The sequence below is a fragment of the Gobio gobio genome, assembly GCF_949357685.1.
Source record: "Gobio gobio genome assembly, chromosome: 25".
Lineage (NCBI taxonomy): Eukaryota > Metazoa > Chordata > Actinopteri > Cypriniformes > Gobionidae > Gobio > Gobio gobio.
Genome location: NC_137121.1, coordinates 15,325,763 through 15,345,578, shown reverse-complemented (window position 1 = coordinate 15,345,578; position 19,816 = coordinate 15,325,763). Strand labels below are relative to the sequence as shown.

The 19,816-nt window shown below is 39.5% G+C and overlaps 1 protein-coding gene across 1 annotated transcript in view; it reads right to left on the bottom strand.

The window, feature by feature from the left end:
• The window catches only part of snrkb (SNF related kinase b), a 24,696-nt gene extending 4,880 nt beyond the window's left edge, over positions 1-19,816 (bottom strand). Inside the window, exons 1-3 of the mRNA XM_079809978.1 lie at positions 19,519-19,816; positions 11,874-12,545; positions 3,653-3,794 (exon numbers count right to left, since the gene is read on the bottom strand). Of these exons, the coding sequence (XP_079666104.1) occupies positions 3,653-3,794; positions 11,874-12,462 (731 nt within the window). The 5' untranslated portion in view covers positions 12,463-12,545; positions 19,519-19,816. The remainder of the gene's footprint in view (positions 1-3,652; positions 3,795-11,873; positions 12,546-19,518) is intronic.

Sequence of the window (19,816 nt, the reverse complement as noted above, 5' to 3'; positions counted from 1 at the left end):
GAATTGGTTGGAACACTTGCAATCCAAGCTTGTGTGTGTATGTGTGAATGCACTGCATCCAGCTTGTTTATTCAGGGCATTTGAGTGTTTTATTTCACTGCGGTACTGGCACACGTTCCTGCATCTCACATAGCTGACCAGCAGGTGGAGATGTTTTCCCTTTCAAAGTGTTTTTAGGTCTCTGAGCGTTTGTGTTTGTTTATAATCCCACATGCTCCATTGCCCTTGAAGCGGAGTCTCTTGATGTGTTTAACATCAAGACCTTAAATAGCCGTGAGGAAAAAGGGTGGAAAAAAGCAAACTATAGATGAACAGCAAGATGAAAGTCTGCCTACAGACACAAGTGTTCTCCTCCTCTAAGAAAACTCTTCCCGTTAAAGGAGGCTTTTGATTGCGGTGGAGATCATGTGACCCAGTCACTATGTTTGGCTGTGCAGTCAAGCCCAGATGTCTAACACACACTCTTGCACAATTGACTGATTCAGACCTAAACTCAAGCCTGAGAGCTGTTGCTTTGGGGATGTTCTGACTACAAATAGCCTGGGATAAACCCACTTAAAAATAACTTCACTCTGACAAAAGGCAGCCTTGTGTAAAAATATGGTCACTATAGCGCTGTGGTGAACACACTTAAAAGCAGGCTTGTGTGCCTTTCAGAAGTGAATTGAGAATGGGTTATAAATTATTATTAAATTCCTGAATGTGAAATATGGTTATTTATAGGATGCAGAATTGTTATTTGAATCAACACACAAATTAAATTAAAAGAAAGTTTTTTTTTTAATAATGCATTTCATTTTGTAGCATCAATTACCAATACATGTTACAGAAAACATATTTAAAAAAACATTAGGGGCCCTATCATACACCCGGTGCAATGCGAGTGCAAGTGTTTTTTCCAGCGCCACGTTGTTTAAATAGCAAATGCATTTGTGCCCATTTGTGCGCCCGTGTTATTTAGTTATTAATACAAATATATTATTATTATTAAGTACCTAAAAAATTTACTGGGCATTTTTTGGTTCTTAAAGGGTAACTAAACCCTAAACCAACTTTTTTTAGTTAATGATCTGTAATACTGGGGCTTCATTAATGCTGTTCATTGATTCGAGTAAATGTTTTGACATTTGAGTATAAAGTGTTTTAATTCTATAAAATATGGTGTAAAACCGCCAAAGTGCTGCCCTCTTAAGGTTGAACGGTGGCTACTGCAGTTGAATTTTCCTATTGGACGTTGTGGTACATCGTGAAGTAGGATGGTACCTCCAACTGCTCTCTATCCGCGCCCCTAGCACGAGCTCACCACGCCCTCAGAAATGTTTCCCCCAATCACACGATGAGAACGGCTTCACTCCAGTATGAACTGTCATGTTACATGAAGTAAACATTATGAATGAAACTCACTTGACACTTGCTTTAACATTGTATTGAAGAAAATACGGTTAAATAATGCAGTTGTCAGTACACGTCAGGCTTTTCTTGCGATATTATTGCCGCCCGTCATGTGTACAGATAATTTTCATACATGAGACGCGCTTTTCAAACCCTGACACGCAAGTGGTTGCCGCGGACGCAGATAGATTAGGTCAGTTCTCTTGCGCGGCTGCTTCACTAGCATCGTCGGGAGTTAACGCAGTTTGAGCAGCGGCTCGCATTGATAAGGCTCCGGGTTTGTGTCTGTTACAGACAATCCACCCTCCTCCACTTCAGGTGAAGGTAGGAGAAATGACCGCTCTGTTGCAAAGCTGGCGTCACTCCAGTCATTCTCCATCTTTGCAACTCGCGAGTCTGACAGCTGTCAGTCAATCCGTCACTGCGGGTCTCAGGTGCACACCCTCCGCTCAGCCCCGCCCTCGGTTCATCCCCTCTGTGTCCGCCGGGCTCTGCCCACTTTTCCAGCATTTTTTGAAAATTGCCAGTGGGTGGAGTTAAGCTCTGAGCAGGGGTTTAGTTACCCTTTAAAGCTGCACTATGTAACTTTTCCGTCCACTAGAGGTCGCTTATTCAAAACAAAGGCGTAGTTTGATGACGCCACGTTTGAGCGCAGAATTTGGGACTTCATTTTTGGTGGTCTTCACCTCACAGCCGGTGGAAAAGAATCGGGATAGGACTCGATTATGGATGCGATTATTAACGTTACTGTAGTATGAAGCAAAAGCAGGACAGAGTGTTGTGGGAGGTGAGCAAGGCCACTGGAGCGATTGTTAATAAGAAGAGCGGAACACGCCTCGCGAGCAGCAGGACTGTTATTATGGCATAGTCGCCGGTGGAACTTTTATTATGCCACAGTCGCCGGCGCCACTTCCGCTTTTCCGGTCATGAGTATGAGGTAACGCAGCTCTGTTTATCATATCAGATACAGCTGAGTGTGTTGAAAAATATGTTATGATGTTACTCTGTGTGTTCGCTCGGCGGCTGCTATGACACTTGTTGCACACTGAAGTGAGAGTAAAGCGTTTCTGCAAAATAAAAATATTGACAATTGACAGGTGACTTCCTCACACGTCTTGGGTTCCTTGGTTAAAATAGCAATTTTCTCACGATTTACAAATAGTTGGAATCATTTGGGATGTGCTGAACAAAATATATAACACTGGCCTAGTGTTTTTTGGATATTTTACTGAAACAATTTTACATAGTGCACCTTTAATGGAAAAGTATAACTTATTTTGACAATACTAATAAATCTCTTCTTTTGAGGGAAAATTATTCAATATGAGGGAATAAATTGTCATAATTAATCATGAAATTATGTATTGTTGCATTTAGCATTTAGATTTCAATTCAAATTCCAAATCATGTCAACCCTTTTTAAGAGAAGTACAATATTATGATTCAAAAAGTGTATTAAAGCTTAGTTAAGAAGTCAAGCATATCAAATCCAACCGGAATATCCAGCTAAAGCCCTTATGAAACAAACCGAGGGAGTTGTCTTGACCTGTTACTCTCAGCATCCATCAGTTCCATGGACGAAAACTCTGTGCGTCTGTCATAACTTGCTCCTAAATCGTTTAGAGAGCCACAAACTGATTGGCTGGTACAAGCGGGTGTAAACAGATAAAGTACAGTATGTTCAGATGGGCTTCGTTCTACACATAGGTATGAAGTTTGGCGTGAAAGTGGTACAAACTGGAGTGCAAGGGTGTGGTGTTTGAGAGGCTACATCCTGTCAGTTCCCAGGGAAAAATACACAAGGTCAATGGCATCTTAGAACTAGTCCATTTACTCAAACGTGGTTTTGTGGGCAGGGAAATTCTTAGTAGAAAGGGTATTACCAGGGCCATGTTCTTGGTAATACTGGTTTCCAGAAATAGTGAACTCTACAGCACCAGCTTGGAAAGAAAAGACTATTGATAAATGAAATCTACTGACCCTGAACAATACAAGACTTGTTACATAATGGCCTACTACTAATACTAAGAGGAGATTCATGTTTTCCAGTGAAATCTCCGAGATAACGTTGTAACTTGTTTTTGAAGAATACATCTTAAATGAAAATGTTCTAAGCCCATTTGGCAAATTTTCTCGTTTTAAGCTTAAATTTAGTACGTTTTGTACAAATACACAATAAGCTGGATTAAATCGGAGGAAGCTGTATACAGTATTAGTTCATGTGTGCCTGAGGGAAATATCAGGAAGCTCAGATACGTACTCTTTGCATTCTGGAGAGACGTGGTTGGGCACAGTGTAACGACAGTCCATGATCATGATGAGGGTCTCGCTGTCGTTGGCCTCCTGAAAGGGTGGGTTTCCACACACTAGCATATAGAGGATCACACCCAGAGACCAGATATCTGAAAGACAGACAATAACAGACTTAATCTTAAATCTATTCGCCACATTTGGGATATTCAAATCTGAATTAAAAAAAAAATCAAACTGTTGTCATAGTAAATATTTACATCCCAAGAGAGAAGTGTAATTGGATTCGTGCAGAAAAGAGGAAGAAACATGCCAAAGGTTTTATCCAACACAGAAGTGCCCTCATGTGACACATGCTCACACTATCAAAACCAACCCATACACAGAAAAAAGCTAAGCTAAACTAAACACAAGCATTAACCCCTCCAGCGGAGTCACCATATGTCTCTAATAATTAACTTACTTAAGCTTTATGCCTATGGGGTCCTATAGGCATGGTTTTCTGACTAAAATGTCCCCGACATTGTTTCCCCATCCAACTCTGTGCCAACTAAGAATTAGTCTTACAGAACATCATGAACCAAGACCATTGTGAACGGGACATGAGAAAAGTAACAGAGGGGGCGTGCAAGTCCCACAAGAGACGTGTTTGTTTTGGTGGCGTACTTTTCCATGGTGGACTTCCAAGAAAGCAAGCTTCCTCTTTTACTTTTTTCACTTGTGTGCGTGTGAAAAACAAAAAAAAGGGGTGAAGGTCTAGGCCTTGCTCTGTAAAGTGAGATTATTTTAAAATAATAGGAACTTCCTCAGTCAGATCACTCATTTTATTTTCATAACATTTCACTTAACCTTCGATTTCAAAAGGAAAGAGTACCGAGAATGTGCTCATTCATAGTTTTGGTCTAGTGCGCTGACCTGACTGGCAGTTAAATGCTGTATTCTTGTAGGCCCATTTTGATACAGAAATTGAGAAGTGGCCAGAGGACGAATGCAAACATTAAATCTACCTGATATTAAATTCTACTGCTTTGTTGTAACATGGGATTGGAATTCTTAACATCCTTGGATCAGTGTTATTTTAACATCACTGATATACTATTATAGTTTCAGTAAAGTTTTGTACGGTATAAAAAATCATTATGTCTATGGAAAGTCCCCATAAAACACTGAAACCAAACATTTGTGTGTGTGTGAGTGAGGATGAATTCTGTGTGAAAGAGCATGTACTGTGTGCACCAGAGCAGAGGATCAGCGTGAGAGACAGTCCTGAGAGACAGCATTGTCCAAACAGTGTCTTTAACTGCTCTGACAATAACTCCTCTCTTCTGTTCTCTGTACTGTGTGTTCTTCCAGATACAGACAGACAGACACGAGTGCTACAAGTCTCGCACAGGCACACACGTGCATGCAGGATGTTATGTAATGTATTTTCACTTTAGCACACTCAAATGCTCTTAATATACATGTGGATGGACATCAGATGAAATATGACACCAAAGGTTCAAACTCCATAAATAATCATGAATATCCTTGATCAAACAAGTGCATTCATGTTCTAACTAAAACCTCGTTTATTTTAGTTTGAGCACTCAACTTGTTTCCTTAGATAAATTCTAAAGATTTGATATGGTAATAATTATAACAAACATAACCTACTGTATGCAATTGTTTCTTAGACACTCTGATAGAAAAAAAAACTGCCTTAAGAAAGAGTGTGAATGTGTGGAGGTGGCAGAAATTGTATTATCTTGTTAAAACAAGACTACTTTAATTTCTTTCAGTCTCCATCATCCAAATGAACTCATTATGCTGATCTAGGGTCAGTGTGACTGGTTAGTTTGAAGTGTACACACTTCTCTGTGTGAGTGGCGTGACTGCAGTTTACACAAAACACATCACACATTAAGGCTAACAAGGAGCTGCTGTGTGTGTGGGTCTGTTGAGGTTACATAATGTGACAACAGTGTGTGAAAGAGAATGACTTGAGGTCTTGTAAAGATTCTAGATTTGAAAGATTCTAATTATAGGTGGTAGAATCGTTAGAATAGTTTTCAATCTTAGAATATCTATAATCTTAAGAACATTTTTATAAATGTTATAATATCTGTTAGAATCTTAAGTATCAGAATATTTATCCTAAAGAATCCATGTAATATATTTTTTGAAATCTAAAAAATTCATACGGAAACATCGGAAAGTTTTAATCTTAGATGTTTGGATTTTCTAATAAAATTGATTATAAAATTGAAATTATTCTATTAATCTTTGAAAATTACACTACTGTTCAAAAGTCTGGGGTCTGATTTTTTTATGTTTTTGAAAGAAGACTCTTACCAAAATGAAAAATACAATAAAAACATTGATATTGTGAAATATTATTACAGTTTAAAATAATAGTAAAATGTATTTTATTGTGTGATGAAAAGCTGATTTTTTTGCATGATTAATCCTTCAGTGTCATATGACCCTTCAGACTCATTCTAATATGCTGATTTGCTGCTCAATAAACATTTCTGATAATATTTTTGTGGAAACCATGATACATATTTTCAGGATTGTTTGATGAATAGAAAGTTCAAAAAACTTGGAAATCACATTATGAATGTCTTTACTGTGACTTTTGGTCAATTTAATGTGTCCTTGCTGGATATAAGTAGTAATTTCTCTCAAAAGAAAAGAAAAATGCCCACAAAGCAGTTTGTGAAGGTGTGTGTGTAATCTTCGAGTGTGTGTGAGTTTGTGAGATGTCACTGAGTCAGTCTCTCCCAGCTTATCTGTCTCAGAACATCTCAGATCAGCAATGTCAACAACCTGAATCCTGATGACACTGAGCTGCTTCGCACAGTATATTTATCGAGCCATTTTCTTAATGAGGACACTGTAATGGCCATGTGAGGACAATTTGGTCCCCACAAAACCTGTATGTATTTATATGTTGCGTGTAGAATAGAGTGGTGATTACAGCTTATGTGTGTATGTGTGTATGTGTGTGAGCTGGCATTGAGTGACTGAACTCTTGTGAGTGGATTAGAGTCGAGCAGCTGATTACAGACTATGAATAAAACCTCTGACAGAGCTAATGAACATTCAGCCGTCCACACACAAAGGCTCAGGCTCATGCATGAACGCTAAAGAAATATGCATAAAAACCCCCCTCCGTTCACACGTTTAAACATCAGATATCACATTCTACTCTTTCTCATCTCTCTCTCTTGCTACAGAGGTTAACGGTATCAGCTTGACCTAGAACTGCTGGACAGGAAGATGCCAGCCTGTGCCCAGCAAACTTCAGGGGCTGATTACACTAGTAGGCAGCGGGCCACAGGGTCAGCCGACGGGCACTGCCGTGTGTTTACAAGAGCTGCTAAAAACAGACTAGCAGATGAAATCCAGACCACTGCACAGTCACGTAACATAATTCAGGTATAAAATGCAAGTGCAAGCCGGATGCTTTTAATTAAGTTCTGTTTTTTTCTGCAAGCAAAATATAATTAGCTGGCATTTTATCTTTAAAAATAAATATAAACAACAAAGGCTTCTGCGAAATGAAAGTATAAATGTGCATTTTAATATAGAGGATAAAACACTTTTCATATCTATTATTGTTGATGTCAAATGACTAGGGCTGCATGACTTGGAGGGAAAAAATCGAATTGAGATTTTTCTGAGAAAAAAAAAACGGATTCTGATTTAAAATGTTTTTTTTTAAGCTCGCGGTTTGCTGTGCTTGTTTGTAGGGCTGCACAATTTGGCTTAAAATGAATGATCATATATCGATAAATTAATATTATTCCTTTTATTTAGAGCTGTCAAATTGATTAATCACGATTAATCGCATCCAAAATAAAAGTTTGTGTTTACATAATATGTTTGTGTACTGTGTATAATTATTATGTATATATAATTACTAGTGGTGGGCATAGATTAATTTTTAAATCTAGATTAATCTCACTGTAATCTTGGAATTAATCTAGATTAATCTAGATTAAAATGGCTCATTTGAATTCTGCCGAAGGCATTTAGAATATGTGTGCTCGTAAGTGATCGTTTGTCTTTTTGTAGTTTGAATAATAAATAACTTCTGTCCCTTTAAGACCTGACGCACGCATGGATCCCACTGTTCCTGTGAGCTGGTTATGACTGTGTTTACGCTAAAACTCACCAAGATGGGCATTGAGACATTTTTGAGTGTATTTGACCATTAATAAGATGGAAAAAGGAGCTCATTTTTGCACTTGTATGTCAGAGGTGGCTTTATTACGGTATGTGTGTGTGCGCTTCAGATGCGATAGCGCGAAATCTGCGGGAATTAATAGAATTAACGTTATGTGCAACCCCGCGCGAAATTCAGACCGGTCACACCAATAGTTACACGCTGTCATGAGGAAAAATGGGTTATGTTCGCCATGTTCAGAGGATTAACTGGACTGAATGAGAGGAGGCGGGTGCGTGTCAACTCGCTGTCGGTCGGAGAGGAGAGTAGCGCAGCGGATATCGATACTGTAGAAAACGAGTATCATATCGTTTCAGATATTTCAGTATCGATACATATCGAAATATGGATATTTTTGACAACACTAGTAGGCATACACAGGTTCGAAGACTCGTTCTCTCGCCCCTACAGTGCAATTCGGCTAGGTATACATCCGCGCTAAACTATCAAGGTGAAAGTCATCATAGCTTGCGTAGTATAGACCCAGCTCCCAACCCAATTTTGAGAATAGATTAACGGCGATATTTTTTTTATCGTCCGATAAGAGTCTCACGTTAACGCAGCACGTTAACGCCGATAACGGCCCACCACTAATAATTACACACACATATATTAAGATATTAAGAAATATTTTCATGTATATACTGATTAGGGATTTCACAAGCTTCCTCCCGGGTTAGTGACATCACTAACCTTGAAATGTACATAAATCCGGCCCCGGGAACACACAACAAAGGGAGTGAGATTATCATGACAGAATATGCTAATCAATGACTTGAAGATAGTTAACTCCACATCAGCTACATAAATTCATCAACTAACCATTCAGGAACATCTTGTTGCATTCTACATGTTGTCACTTCTTCTTGAGTCTCTCCATCACTGGAGTTCTTGAAGCTCCGCCCCATGAGCAGCAGCTCATTTGCATTTAAAGGGACACAAAAACGGCACGTTTTTTGCTCACCCTCAAAAAGTGACAATTTTAACATGCTATAAAAATTATCTGTGGGGTATTTTGAGATAAAACTTCACATAAACACTCTGGGGACATCAGAGACTTATTTTACATCTTGTAAAAAGGGGCAATCAACCACCCCTTTAAAATCAAGCAGCCACTCTGAAACACTGAAAACGGTGGATCATTACCTGCCGTGCTTCTCTCTGAAACACGGATATATTTACAGTATTGCAGCCTTTGTGATTTGCTATTCGCACTAAACCATTTCATGATTTTGCTTTTATTCCTTTTGTAGCCCTACAACATTCCTCCAATTCTACAGTATTTTGATGCAAATGCCCTTGTGAACTAATAGAAGCTAACCTAAGCTATGCCCTCATCTTCAAAAACCATAAAACATACAGAATCAGGAACCATTGAGAGAGTCAGATGAACCTGTGTCACCTGAACAACTGAATGTATTCAGGCAAATATGCTAACCGCTAAGCTACAGCTATAGCTTCACTGCTTTTATACCCATGTTTACTGTTCATTCTGACTGATAAAGAAAGGTAAACATCTGTAACGCATGACTAAACTCAGTCCTCATCTGCTCTAGTTCTATTGCTTAGAGAGAGGTGAGACAAACCCTCAGGTTCACAGGCCTCGAGCGTCCTAACATGTATGTGTGAGAGTATTGCCTCCTTTGCACGCTTTGTTGGGTCTCTGCGGAGGCTGACCCACTTTGTGCAGATCTAATCCTGGCATATGCAGCCTCAGTGAGAATTACTGTCCCACAGTCACATGGCGCTCTGGCAGAAAATATCAGATAAATATGATATTAATAATGTTAGAGCAGAGGAGCAGAAGGGCACACATGGCAGCTCAGCGCACATCTGTGCTCTTGAAAGCCCTAGTGAACTGGAACGAGAGACAGACAGTGGGAGAGAGACAGACAGGTTCAGTGTCAGTCCTGTTAGTCTTCATCCTTCTGTGTGTGTCACAATGTTAAGCTCAAGTGTCCTCTGAAGTCTGTCTCTCTCTCTTTCTCCGCGTACATTGTGTCTCCAGCTTTGTGACTCACATTTTTTTTCATGATAAGCCTTGCGTTTTTAAGACAGTGTGTCAAGTTAAAAATAGTTCAACTTGCGAAACACGTCTCCATATCCCTACGTTCTGTTCTATGGCCATTGCACTCCATCCAACTATTTTTGAACACAAGAACATGAGCTGTGTGAACGCACCCTAGGAAATACATCAGATCAAGGTCAGGGGAACCCAAAACCAGCCTAAATATTCAGTTTCCTTAAGGTAAAATTTTGCATGTCTAACTAGAGTCTATGAATATTTGAATCTTTGAATGCATTTTTGAAACTATTAATCTTTCAATCTTTGGAATCTAGGAAAAAAAAATCTAGGAATTTTGAAACTACAAATCTTTAGAATCTATTTTAATCTTTGAATATATGAATATGAAACTTTAGAACCTTTAGATTGATAGTTGATAATGAATCTTTTAATTTTGTAATCTTCAAATCTTTAGCGTCTTAAAAACCTTTGGAAATCTTAGAACGAAAGATTCTAAAGTTTTTTAAGATCCTACAAATATTTAAGATTCAACCACCACACAGACATATGCCAACAAACACCATCAAACAAGTTGGCCGTTGGATTTAGAATTTAATGAAAAATAACTGTCATGTTCACACTGCTCCAACAGAAACCGACAAGCGCTGATTGAACATGTTCAGTCAGGTGAAAACAAACCTCGCCAACAGATGCCGACAGGGATACACAAATGTGTTTGCCATTTGTCGTTGCGGTGTGAATTGGCCTTTAGAGTCTTCAGAATCATTCGAATCTCAGAGCAGGGGAATGGAATGGAACAGTACTGTAGTTCAAACCCTGTGCTCAGCACACATCTATGCTCTAGAAAGCTCTACTGAACTGAAACAAGGCAGTAAAAAGAAAGGGACAGAGAATGATTCGTTATCATTCCAGTTACTCTTCATCCTCCTTTCTGAGTCAATGTTAAGCTCAAGTGTCCTGCTTGACCCAGTCTCCCTCTCTCTCAATGTATCTGTCTCTCTCTCCATACTCATTCCTTCCCCTCCCTCCCCCCCTCTCTCTCTCTCTCTCTCTCTCTCTCTGCTTTCATTCCTTCTCCTCTCTTTTTGCCATACAATGAATCTCCAGAGCTTAATAAGGTGACTGGGTCTGAAAAATAGAATGGATGATGGATAGAAGGAACGTGAGTTCACAGTCAGCCACATTCATCCTCAATACCATTTTCCAAGACACAACATTACAGTACATATGAGAAAGTTCCAGACCAAAGCACTGCCTGACACAACAGAAAAATGTACCGCAGGCAGCAGAAACATTTTATACATCTCTGCGGTCGGATGATATGGGTTTCTTTAATGGCTAAATTAAACAAAGTTTGTAAACCATTTCACTACCGTTCATTTTCAGGATATTCAATGCGAATTTGTTGCAGGGATTCTGAATGCAGTCAATTGAGTCATGTGAAGGTTTGACCTGACTCAGATCTCCTAGCTTGAACCTTGTCAGAGCACAGATGTGCTGTTCATTCAGTAGATTTCCGCTCGGCAAACGGCAGCGATTAAACCCAGAAGATGCACGTGGGGAGAGTAGGGGGGGGAGATCAACTGCGAGAAGAGAGCGAGGCGACCCAGCATTCTTGTAACACAAACAAAGAGTTTAACGCATAAGCTTGCAAACCGCTATGATTTAATCCCTTGCTGGATTAGTTTGACTGCACTGCATGTGAATTAAAAGTCTGACAGGACAGAACTTAGCATCTGCTGAGATCGGATTGACTGACTAAATAAAACACATATAGTAGATAAACATTCAATCTTTGAAAGAATCATTGAATCTATGAATCCTTAGAATATTAAATCTTTCAATCTTTAAAATCTATGAATCTTTGAAACTATGAATCTTACACTGAATACATTCAGATTGACTGGCTGAATAAAGCAACACACTTGGAAACAGTAGAAGAAGGAAGTTGTAGGAGGTGCAATGTCTAAAAAATAAAGTTTCGTCACTTACCCACAGCAGGAGCGTCATACTCTTCGCCTAGCAGAATTTCTGGGGCGGAATATGCTAGTGAACCACAGCTGGTCATCAACATTGTCCCGGGCTTAAAGTGGTTACTGAAGCCGAAATCTGTCAGCTTCACTGTCCCTTGCTGCCTGAAGAACACCACATTCTCCGGCTTCAGATCCCTGTGGACAACGTGCAGACGATGGCAGTAGGCTATCGCTCGTACAATCTGCGCAAAGTGCAGTTTCGCTGTGTCTTCGGCCACCCCGCCTTCGTGACGCAAGATGTAATCATACATGTCACCCCCGTCGCCCAGCTCCAGGATGAGGTAGAGCTTGGTCTGTGTATCGATGACCTCATACAGTCGCACTACATTGGGATGCTGGACAAGTTTCATGCAACGGACTTCTTGTAGCAAGTGGCCAGTTGCTAAATCGTCAAGCTTGGTCTTGTCGATGACTTTGACTGCTACTAGTTGGCCTGTGAAAACGTGGCGGGCTAGTTTGACCACAGCGAAATGGCCTTTGCCCAGTGTGCGGTCTAGGTCATATAAGCCGGCTATCTTGCCCTCGTAACCGCTTTTGGTGGCAGACATTTTGGATCAAGCAGTGGAGGTACAGTTGCAAGGCTGGGCTCTTTTAACCAAGGGAGCTGAAAGAAACTCTACTGAGACATCACCTGTGGAAACACAAAAGAGAGAAAATTACAGTGAGGAAATGACACAAAAACAGCAGACCCCCTAAATATAATTGTTATAAGTAATTATTATCTTATACATGGGGAAAATGTATCTAATTAGAGATGCTTTCTTAGGAAAAAACCTAACCTAACCTTACACCAAACAACCCTGAAAGTCCTAGCAATTGCAGAGCACCACGCCAACAACCACTCAGATCACCCAAGCAACTGCAAGGCAACACCCTGGCAACCATCCACAACATTCTAGCAACTGCAAGGCAACACCTTGGCAACCATCCACAACATTCTAGCAACTGCAAGGCAACACCCTGGCAACCATCCACAACATTCTAGCAACTGCAAGGCAACACCCTGGCAACCATCCACAATACTTTAGCAACTGCATAGCAATGCCCTGGCAACCATCCACAACACTTAAGCAACATACCAACAACCACATACCAAACAAAATACCTTAGTAAAATACAGTAAAATACCCTTGAATCCACCTACAACATCCTAACAACTGCATAGCAACATGCTAACAGCCACTCAGAACACTCTAGCAACTGAAACGCAATGTTCAAAGAAGAACCACTCAACATATGTCAGCAACATCCTAGAAACCACATAGAAATATACAGTACAATCAACCAATCAGGTCCTTTGGAATAATCCATAACTTGTGGCCATTCATAATTTGAGCTTTCACATAGTAACACCTTGGCAGCCACATAGCAACATTCCAACAGCCAATCAAAACACCCTTCAAACCCATATCCTAGCAACATGCTATCAACGAATCAGAACACCTTAGCTACAGCATAGCAACAGCCTGGCAACCACCCATGACATCCTACCAAGCACATAGCAACGTGCCAACAGCCCTTTAAAACCTAGCAGCTGCACAGAACTTTAAATGGTTCTCCTGTGGCATCAGACTGAAAAAGAAAACCTTTTAGGAATATTTAAGTGCAGGGATGTAGTGCTCTTTGTGTTGAAATAGACAGTGCTAAATAGAGCCTAACTCCACTTGATTTTATTAGCGTTATTAAAGAGAGGAAGGTGAGTGTGTGGAGAGAGCAGAGGATAAGCCATCTAACAGGTTTATATACTGTATGCTCAAGAGAAGACGAGTACTGTTGGTATTTGCCTGCATTAATGCCAGACACTGATCTTAAAATCTTTCGAAAAAACCCCAATTAACCAATTGTCTCATAAGCAAACAATTATTATACCCACACAGAGTCTACTTCGTAGTACAGCAGTTACTTAGCAACAGTAGTTACTATAACTAAGAACTCAAACAAATCCACCCAGTTACTTAACAGAGAACACCTCTATTATCAAACTGATAGGGAGGGACAATAATGACATGTCCGAGCCTGAATATGGCTGTCTATTACAAATTTAGACAGACCTGGAGGTAACATCATAATGCATGCTAAAACAAACCCCATTCAATAGTGCCATTCCTGGAAGTGATATTAATAATGACATCGCCTATGGTATTAGACACATCTTTTGTAATATCAATGTATCACGCAGTTGCAATACATTTGTAATTAAGAAAATTATTTTCAAACATTTGGTGTATATGAAACCTTGAGAGATTAGTTAAGACCCAAGCAAAACAAAACCAAACAAAAACAAAACAACAAACAAAACAAATAATTTCCCAAAAAGACACATAACAAAACCACCCTCCCAAAAACACACAAAAACCAAAGTCACACAAAACCAAACAAAAACAACCGTCCCAAAAAGACAAACAAAAAACAAAACAAAACAAACAACTGCCCCGAAAAGACATAAAACAAAAACAACCATCCCAAAAATTCAAACAAAACTAAACAAAAAACATCTCGAAAGACACATAAAACCAAACAAAAAAACCACACAAAACAAACAACTGTCCCAAAAAGACAAACAAAAAACAAAAACAAAACAAACAACTGCCCCAAAAAGACACAAAACAAAAACAACCATTCCAAACATTCTAACAAATCTAAACAAAAAACATCCCAAAAGACACATAAAACCAAACAAAAAACCAAACAAAACAAACAACTGCCCCAAAAAGACAAAAAAAACAAACCACTGTCCCAAAAAGACAAACAAAAAACAAAACAAACAACCGCCCCAAAAAGACAAAACAAAAACAACCATCCCAAAAATTCAAACAAAACTAAACAAAAAACGTCCCAAACAACACATAAAACCAAACAAACAACCGCCCCAAAAAGACACAAAACAAAAACAACCATCCCAAAAATTCAAACAAAACTAAACAAAAAACGTCCCAAAAGACACATAAAACCAAACAAAAAACAAAACAAACAACTGCCCCAAAAAGACAAACAAAACAAAAAACCAAACCACTGTCCCAAAAACTAAACGAAAACCAAACCACTGTCCCAAAAAGACACACAGCACCTCAAAAAAAAATAATATACAAAACCAAATATACAAAAAACAAAAACAAAAAACAAAAAAAAAACAACCCCTGAAAAGACACACCACAGCACTAAATATTAATAATAATAAAAAATACTATAAAATATTACAAAGTTAAATTAAACACAATTCTGAAATTAATCTCACAGAGAAAAAATTGACCCTGATAAAACGTATAGATAAATATGCTCTGATGGAGGGTATACAAAGAGATCAGTAGAAAAAGAGTGCGTAGAGAGAAGTGTGTTTTGAGACTTGGCGTCAGTGGAGTCAGATGACAGTGGTGTAGCACAAATGGTGTAGATCAATACCTGTAATGCGATATCATTATTAGTGTGTGTTAGCGTGTGTGTGGTTTGATGAAAGGAGCTGAATAGTTAATGACCAAAGATAGAGGTTGAAAAGGACACTAATGCTATGATGCCCATATAATACACCAGTGTTATTAACTAATAAAAACTACAAATGCACATACAATTACTAAAACTTAAATACAATTCAAATGTCAAATAAATGCTATAATATTATCTAAAAAATACTTAAATAACACTCATGCATACACGTGAAAATGAAATGTACTCAGTGCTTTTCTTGTCTCAATACTGCTAATTATGTCCTTCGTCTGATGGACTGAAAATTTGTGGATTGAAAGGTTTTGTTTTGACAATTTTTTTGGTGAACAGAAGAAAATCGGCTCCGTTTTAGTGTTTGCAAGACCATTATTTTTATTCTGAGCTTCCTGCTTCCTTCATACTGGAGAGCAAAACTTTGATGTTTTGTTGCCTTTTGTGAGATGTCTTTATTTAATGGTGAGACCGAAAGAGAAACAGAGCCAGATGACAAATCAAAGTGCAAAAACAGAGCACAAGGATGTAACAAAGACTGGGCGGCCTTCATACAGAGGAAGGATAGGGCTTGTCCACCCTTTCCATGTTCAGAAACGGCTCTATAATTTACAAACCATGGCAGTATTTCCTAAAGGGAGCAGGGAGCACAAATGGTGCTTCCTCCCGATAGTGCTCAGGCAGACACCCAGCATCCGCAATTTGGGACGACTCTCACAGTTACACAAGACTCACACATGCTAACATGCGCAGGCATGGCATTTCCTCGTCTTCCTGCAAACGAGGAACTCGCGTCAAGGAGATGCAGCAGGCTCAGCGAGAAAATGTCCGCTGCCTGAACGAGAGATGCTGGGGTCTTTTGTCACCCGCTGCGTGAGAGTCAGAAGAAGGAAAACAGACCCCGACTCATTTGTACGCCCATACGGAATACACAAGCCCGTACGCGGGGCTGACAGGAGGCACCAGGGGAGAGGTGTGAAAGGATGAGTCATCCCGCTCTCTCTTTTGAGGCAGGGAGGGCTGATGGACGAGCCGAGTGAAGAGATGTGAAAGAGATGCAGAGTTGGGGAGAATATAATGGGGTTTCCTTTAGATATGATCTCATCGCCCCATGTTCCCATCATGCAATATTCATGGTGATGAGGTCAGCGTGGTGCAGTGGGAGCTTGTGTGCCTGCTGTTCAAAGTGCATTAACGTGTACACTCAAACTCACACGGTAAAACATTTAAACCACTGGTCTATTAGTAAAAGTCATAGCACCAACATCCACATATTCAAACTGTGGGTCTCATTCGCTAAGTCTGTGTACACACAAATTTGTGTTAAATCAGCATAAAAACATCATTAACTTTAATACTAAAAATTATTCTAAATGTACCCGGGGAAATGAAACCACATGTAAGCACAAATAAAAAATCATATCTATACTCTGGGTGGATTTAGAATCATCTTAAAGGGATAGTTCACCCAAAAATTAAAATCATGTCATCACTCACCCTCATGTTGTTCCTAACCTGTAAGAGTTTCTTTCTTCTGTTGAAGTAAAAAGAAGATATTTTGAAGAATGTTGGTAACCAGAAAGTTGACGGCACCCATCGACAATGGGTCTGGTTACCATCATTCTTTAAAATATGAGGGTGAGTAAATGACGATAACATTTTCATTTTTGGGTGAACTATCCCTTTAAGATGAAATGCATTGTACATAGATATTTCGATATCTTTAGAGAGCGGCAAATGTTTGCTGAAAGGGACGAAAGGCTGTAAAGGTTTTGGGGAAAGCCCTTATATGGAGATGGTTGGGCGTGTTTTATGCAAATCATTAACCTTGCGCACGCGGAATACTCCAAATTCATTAACAATAGAATTAAGTTAAGAATAAATTAATTTGTGTATGCACGTGCTGGGAACTAGGTGGATTTCCCCCCCCCGTAAATTCTCCTGTGCATACAAATATTAAATAATCTTCAATTATTCGTGAATGAGACCCAGTGATGCAAAACCTAGTAAGCTGCCTACTGAGGGAAACTTTTAAAGGTGCAGTGTGTAATATTTATGAGGATCTATTGACAGAAATGCAATATAATACATGTTTTCAATGGTGTTTACATAATGAACCATTACGTTTTTATTACCTTAGAAGGAGCCATTTCTATCTACATATACCGCGGGTCCTCTTACAGTGAAGTCGCCATTTTGTGCCGTCATGTTTCTACAGTAGCCCTAAACGGACAAACTGCTCTACAGAGCGCTAGCTACTCTCTGCTGTCTCAGACAACGACATATTTGTCCTGTGTCGGCCACCGTAGCTTCTCTATGTGCTTCGAAAGGGAGGGGTGAGCGGTTGCAATTCGCAACCTCACCACTAGATGCCGCTAAAATTTAAAATTTCCTAAGTGACGGAATTTAGTCCAAATTCGAAGGCAGCGTCAAATATTGAAGAAAGCATTCCCAGAATGCATAGCAATGAGCTCCAAGATGGCTGACAAAACGAGAAATGTTAACTATAAATATACTTAATATACCTTCAAACAGAACGCCTTTTTGTATTTCACTGCACTATTTTTCCCATTGTATTTCAATGCAAACATGCGCTATACGAATATATTTGACCATTGCACATACATGTTTTACAGAGTTTTAGTCCTTGTGTTTTTCCACTGATATAAAATCATTTATTAAAAAAATATATTTTAACCAATATTTGTGTGCAGAGAGTTGATATGCTTACAATATTGTAAGTTTAGCTTTGCAACAACTATCAACTGAAATCAATAGCTTTTTTGCTGCCTATGTAGAACATTACAAATTCATCACTTATGCAGTTACATGACTAATAGGATGCCATCAAGGTATCTGCCTATGTAGACAGTAGACAATGATACAGAGATTGGATGGTGACCTTTTTTTTATAACTTGTCTCTCTCTTTCAACTTGGTTTTACATTTTAAAACTTAACCCACACTGTGTCCTAACTCTATTTCCAATGACAAGTTAGTCGGAACGCAAATCTCCTGTGCGACACGACATGATCACAGTCAGTCTGAGGAAATTTGGTTCCTACAATGTAGGCGAAATTTGATCTAGGTGACCTGCACTCCCCTCTTGTCCCGATTCCCTAAGGCCTGCCTTGTGATGGAGCTGATGTGTCTTAGGACGCTATGGTGATAACACTTGACACACACACTTCTTCTCCTGTTCAATCGGAGGCACAATAGAATCACTGTGAAACCCACAAACTTGGTAGATTGCCAGCATACACACTTGCACATATGCTCACACACATGTATGCGCGCACAAACAAACACTGCTGAGTCTAGGGCTTTGGCTGTATGCTATATATACACTCACACTCAAGTATACAGTGATGCAGAACACACAAGACCATATATATCATATAGATACCAGTCTAATACATAGTTTGCATCACACTGCTATAGGAATCTCACCAAGTATTTGGTTTAATTGCCACAAAACCTGTCAGTACCACAATAATAACTACACAGTGCATCTCTCATTTATCAGTTTTCATTGTCACAGGATTCCTGCACTTATGGAACATTGCATTTTGACTTTGCTCCACAGAGCAATATGTAGTTCATTAAATGTTATAAAGCAATGTGACTTGTTATCTTTCTCTTACCTGTGTGTTATGCTGTTAGATGCCCCTGAGTGTCTCTAGGCCTAGGACTACATAGAGCGGAGGATACGGTGACTGGTGTGTGTGTGTGTGTGTGTGTGTGTGTGTGTGTGTGTGTGTGTGTGTGTGTGTGTGTGTGTGTGTGTGTGTGTGTGTGTGTGTGTGTGTGTGTGTGTGTGTGTGTGTGAAGGAGAGAGAGAACCGATATGCAGGCCAGCACAATGCCTCTGACCAAGTGTTTGTCTGCCAAGTGCCAACATCTCTCTAACTCCCCTTTAATCATTTAGTCTCTCTAATAGCAACAAATAACCTCTCAACCACATAAAATGGCACAAATAAAACTGTAAGTGTATCAGATAATTAAAATCATCCATAGCACAAACAATAACATCAAACTACACTCTGACAGGCTCTCAATAATCCCAAAATGGAACTCAATGGAATTAAACACCGCATCTTATGTCTAACATATAAACACTCACAGGCGATTTTAGCGTTCAAGTTAAATACACAAAACGCTATAATAACTTACCATATAAAGTGGTACGCAACGTTTCATGCGTCTATGTAAACGAGCATCCGTTGGAAATGCTCTCAGCTTCCCCTTGTGTATTGTTCTGGAGGCTAAACAAAATATTCGCTTCTTAATATCTTCTAACGTCCGCTCGCTGTTGTTTTTATCAATAAATGATGCCCGCTGTCCGACCAGGACGAGGCATGTAGTGGTGCGCGCGTCGCTCCGCAGTGCTCGCGCGCTCACTTCTGCTCTAGCGCTCGAGCGCTCTCCCTCCTCTGACGTCAATGCATTCCAGCTTACCCGGACTTGAGTG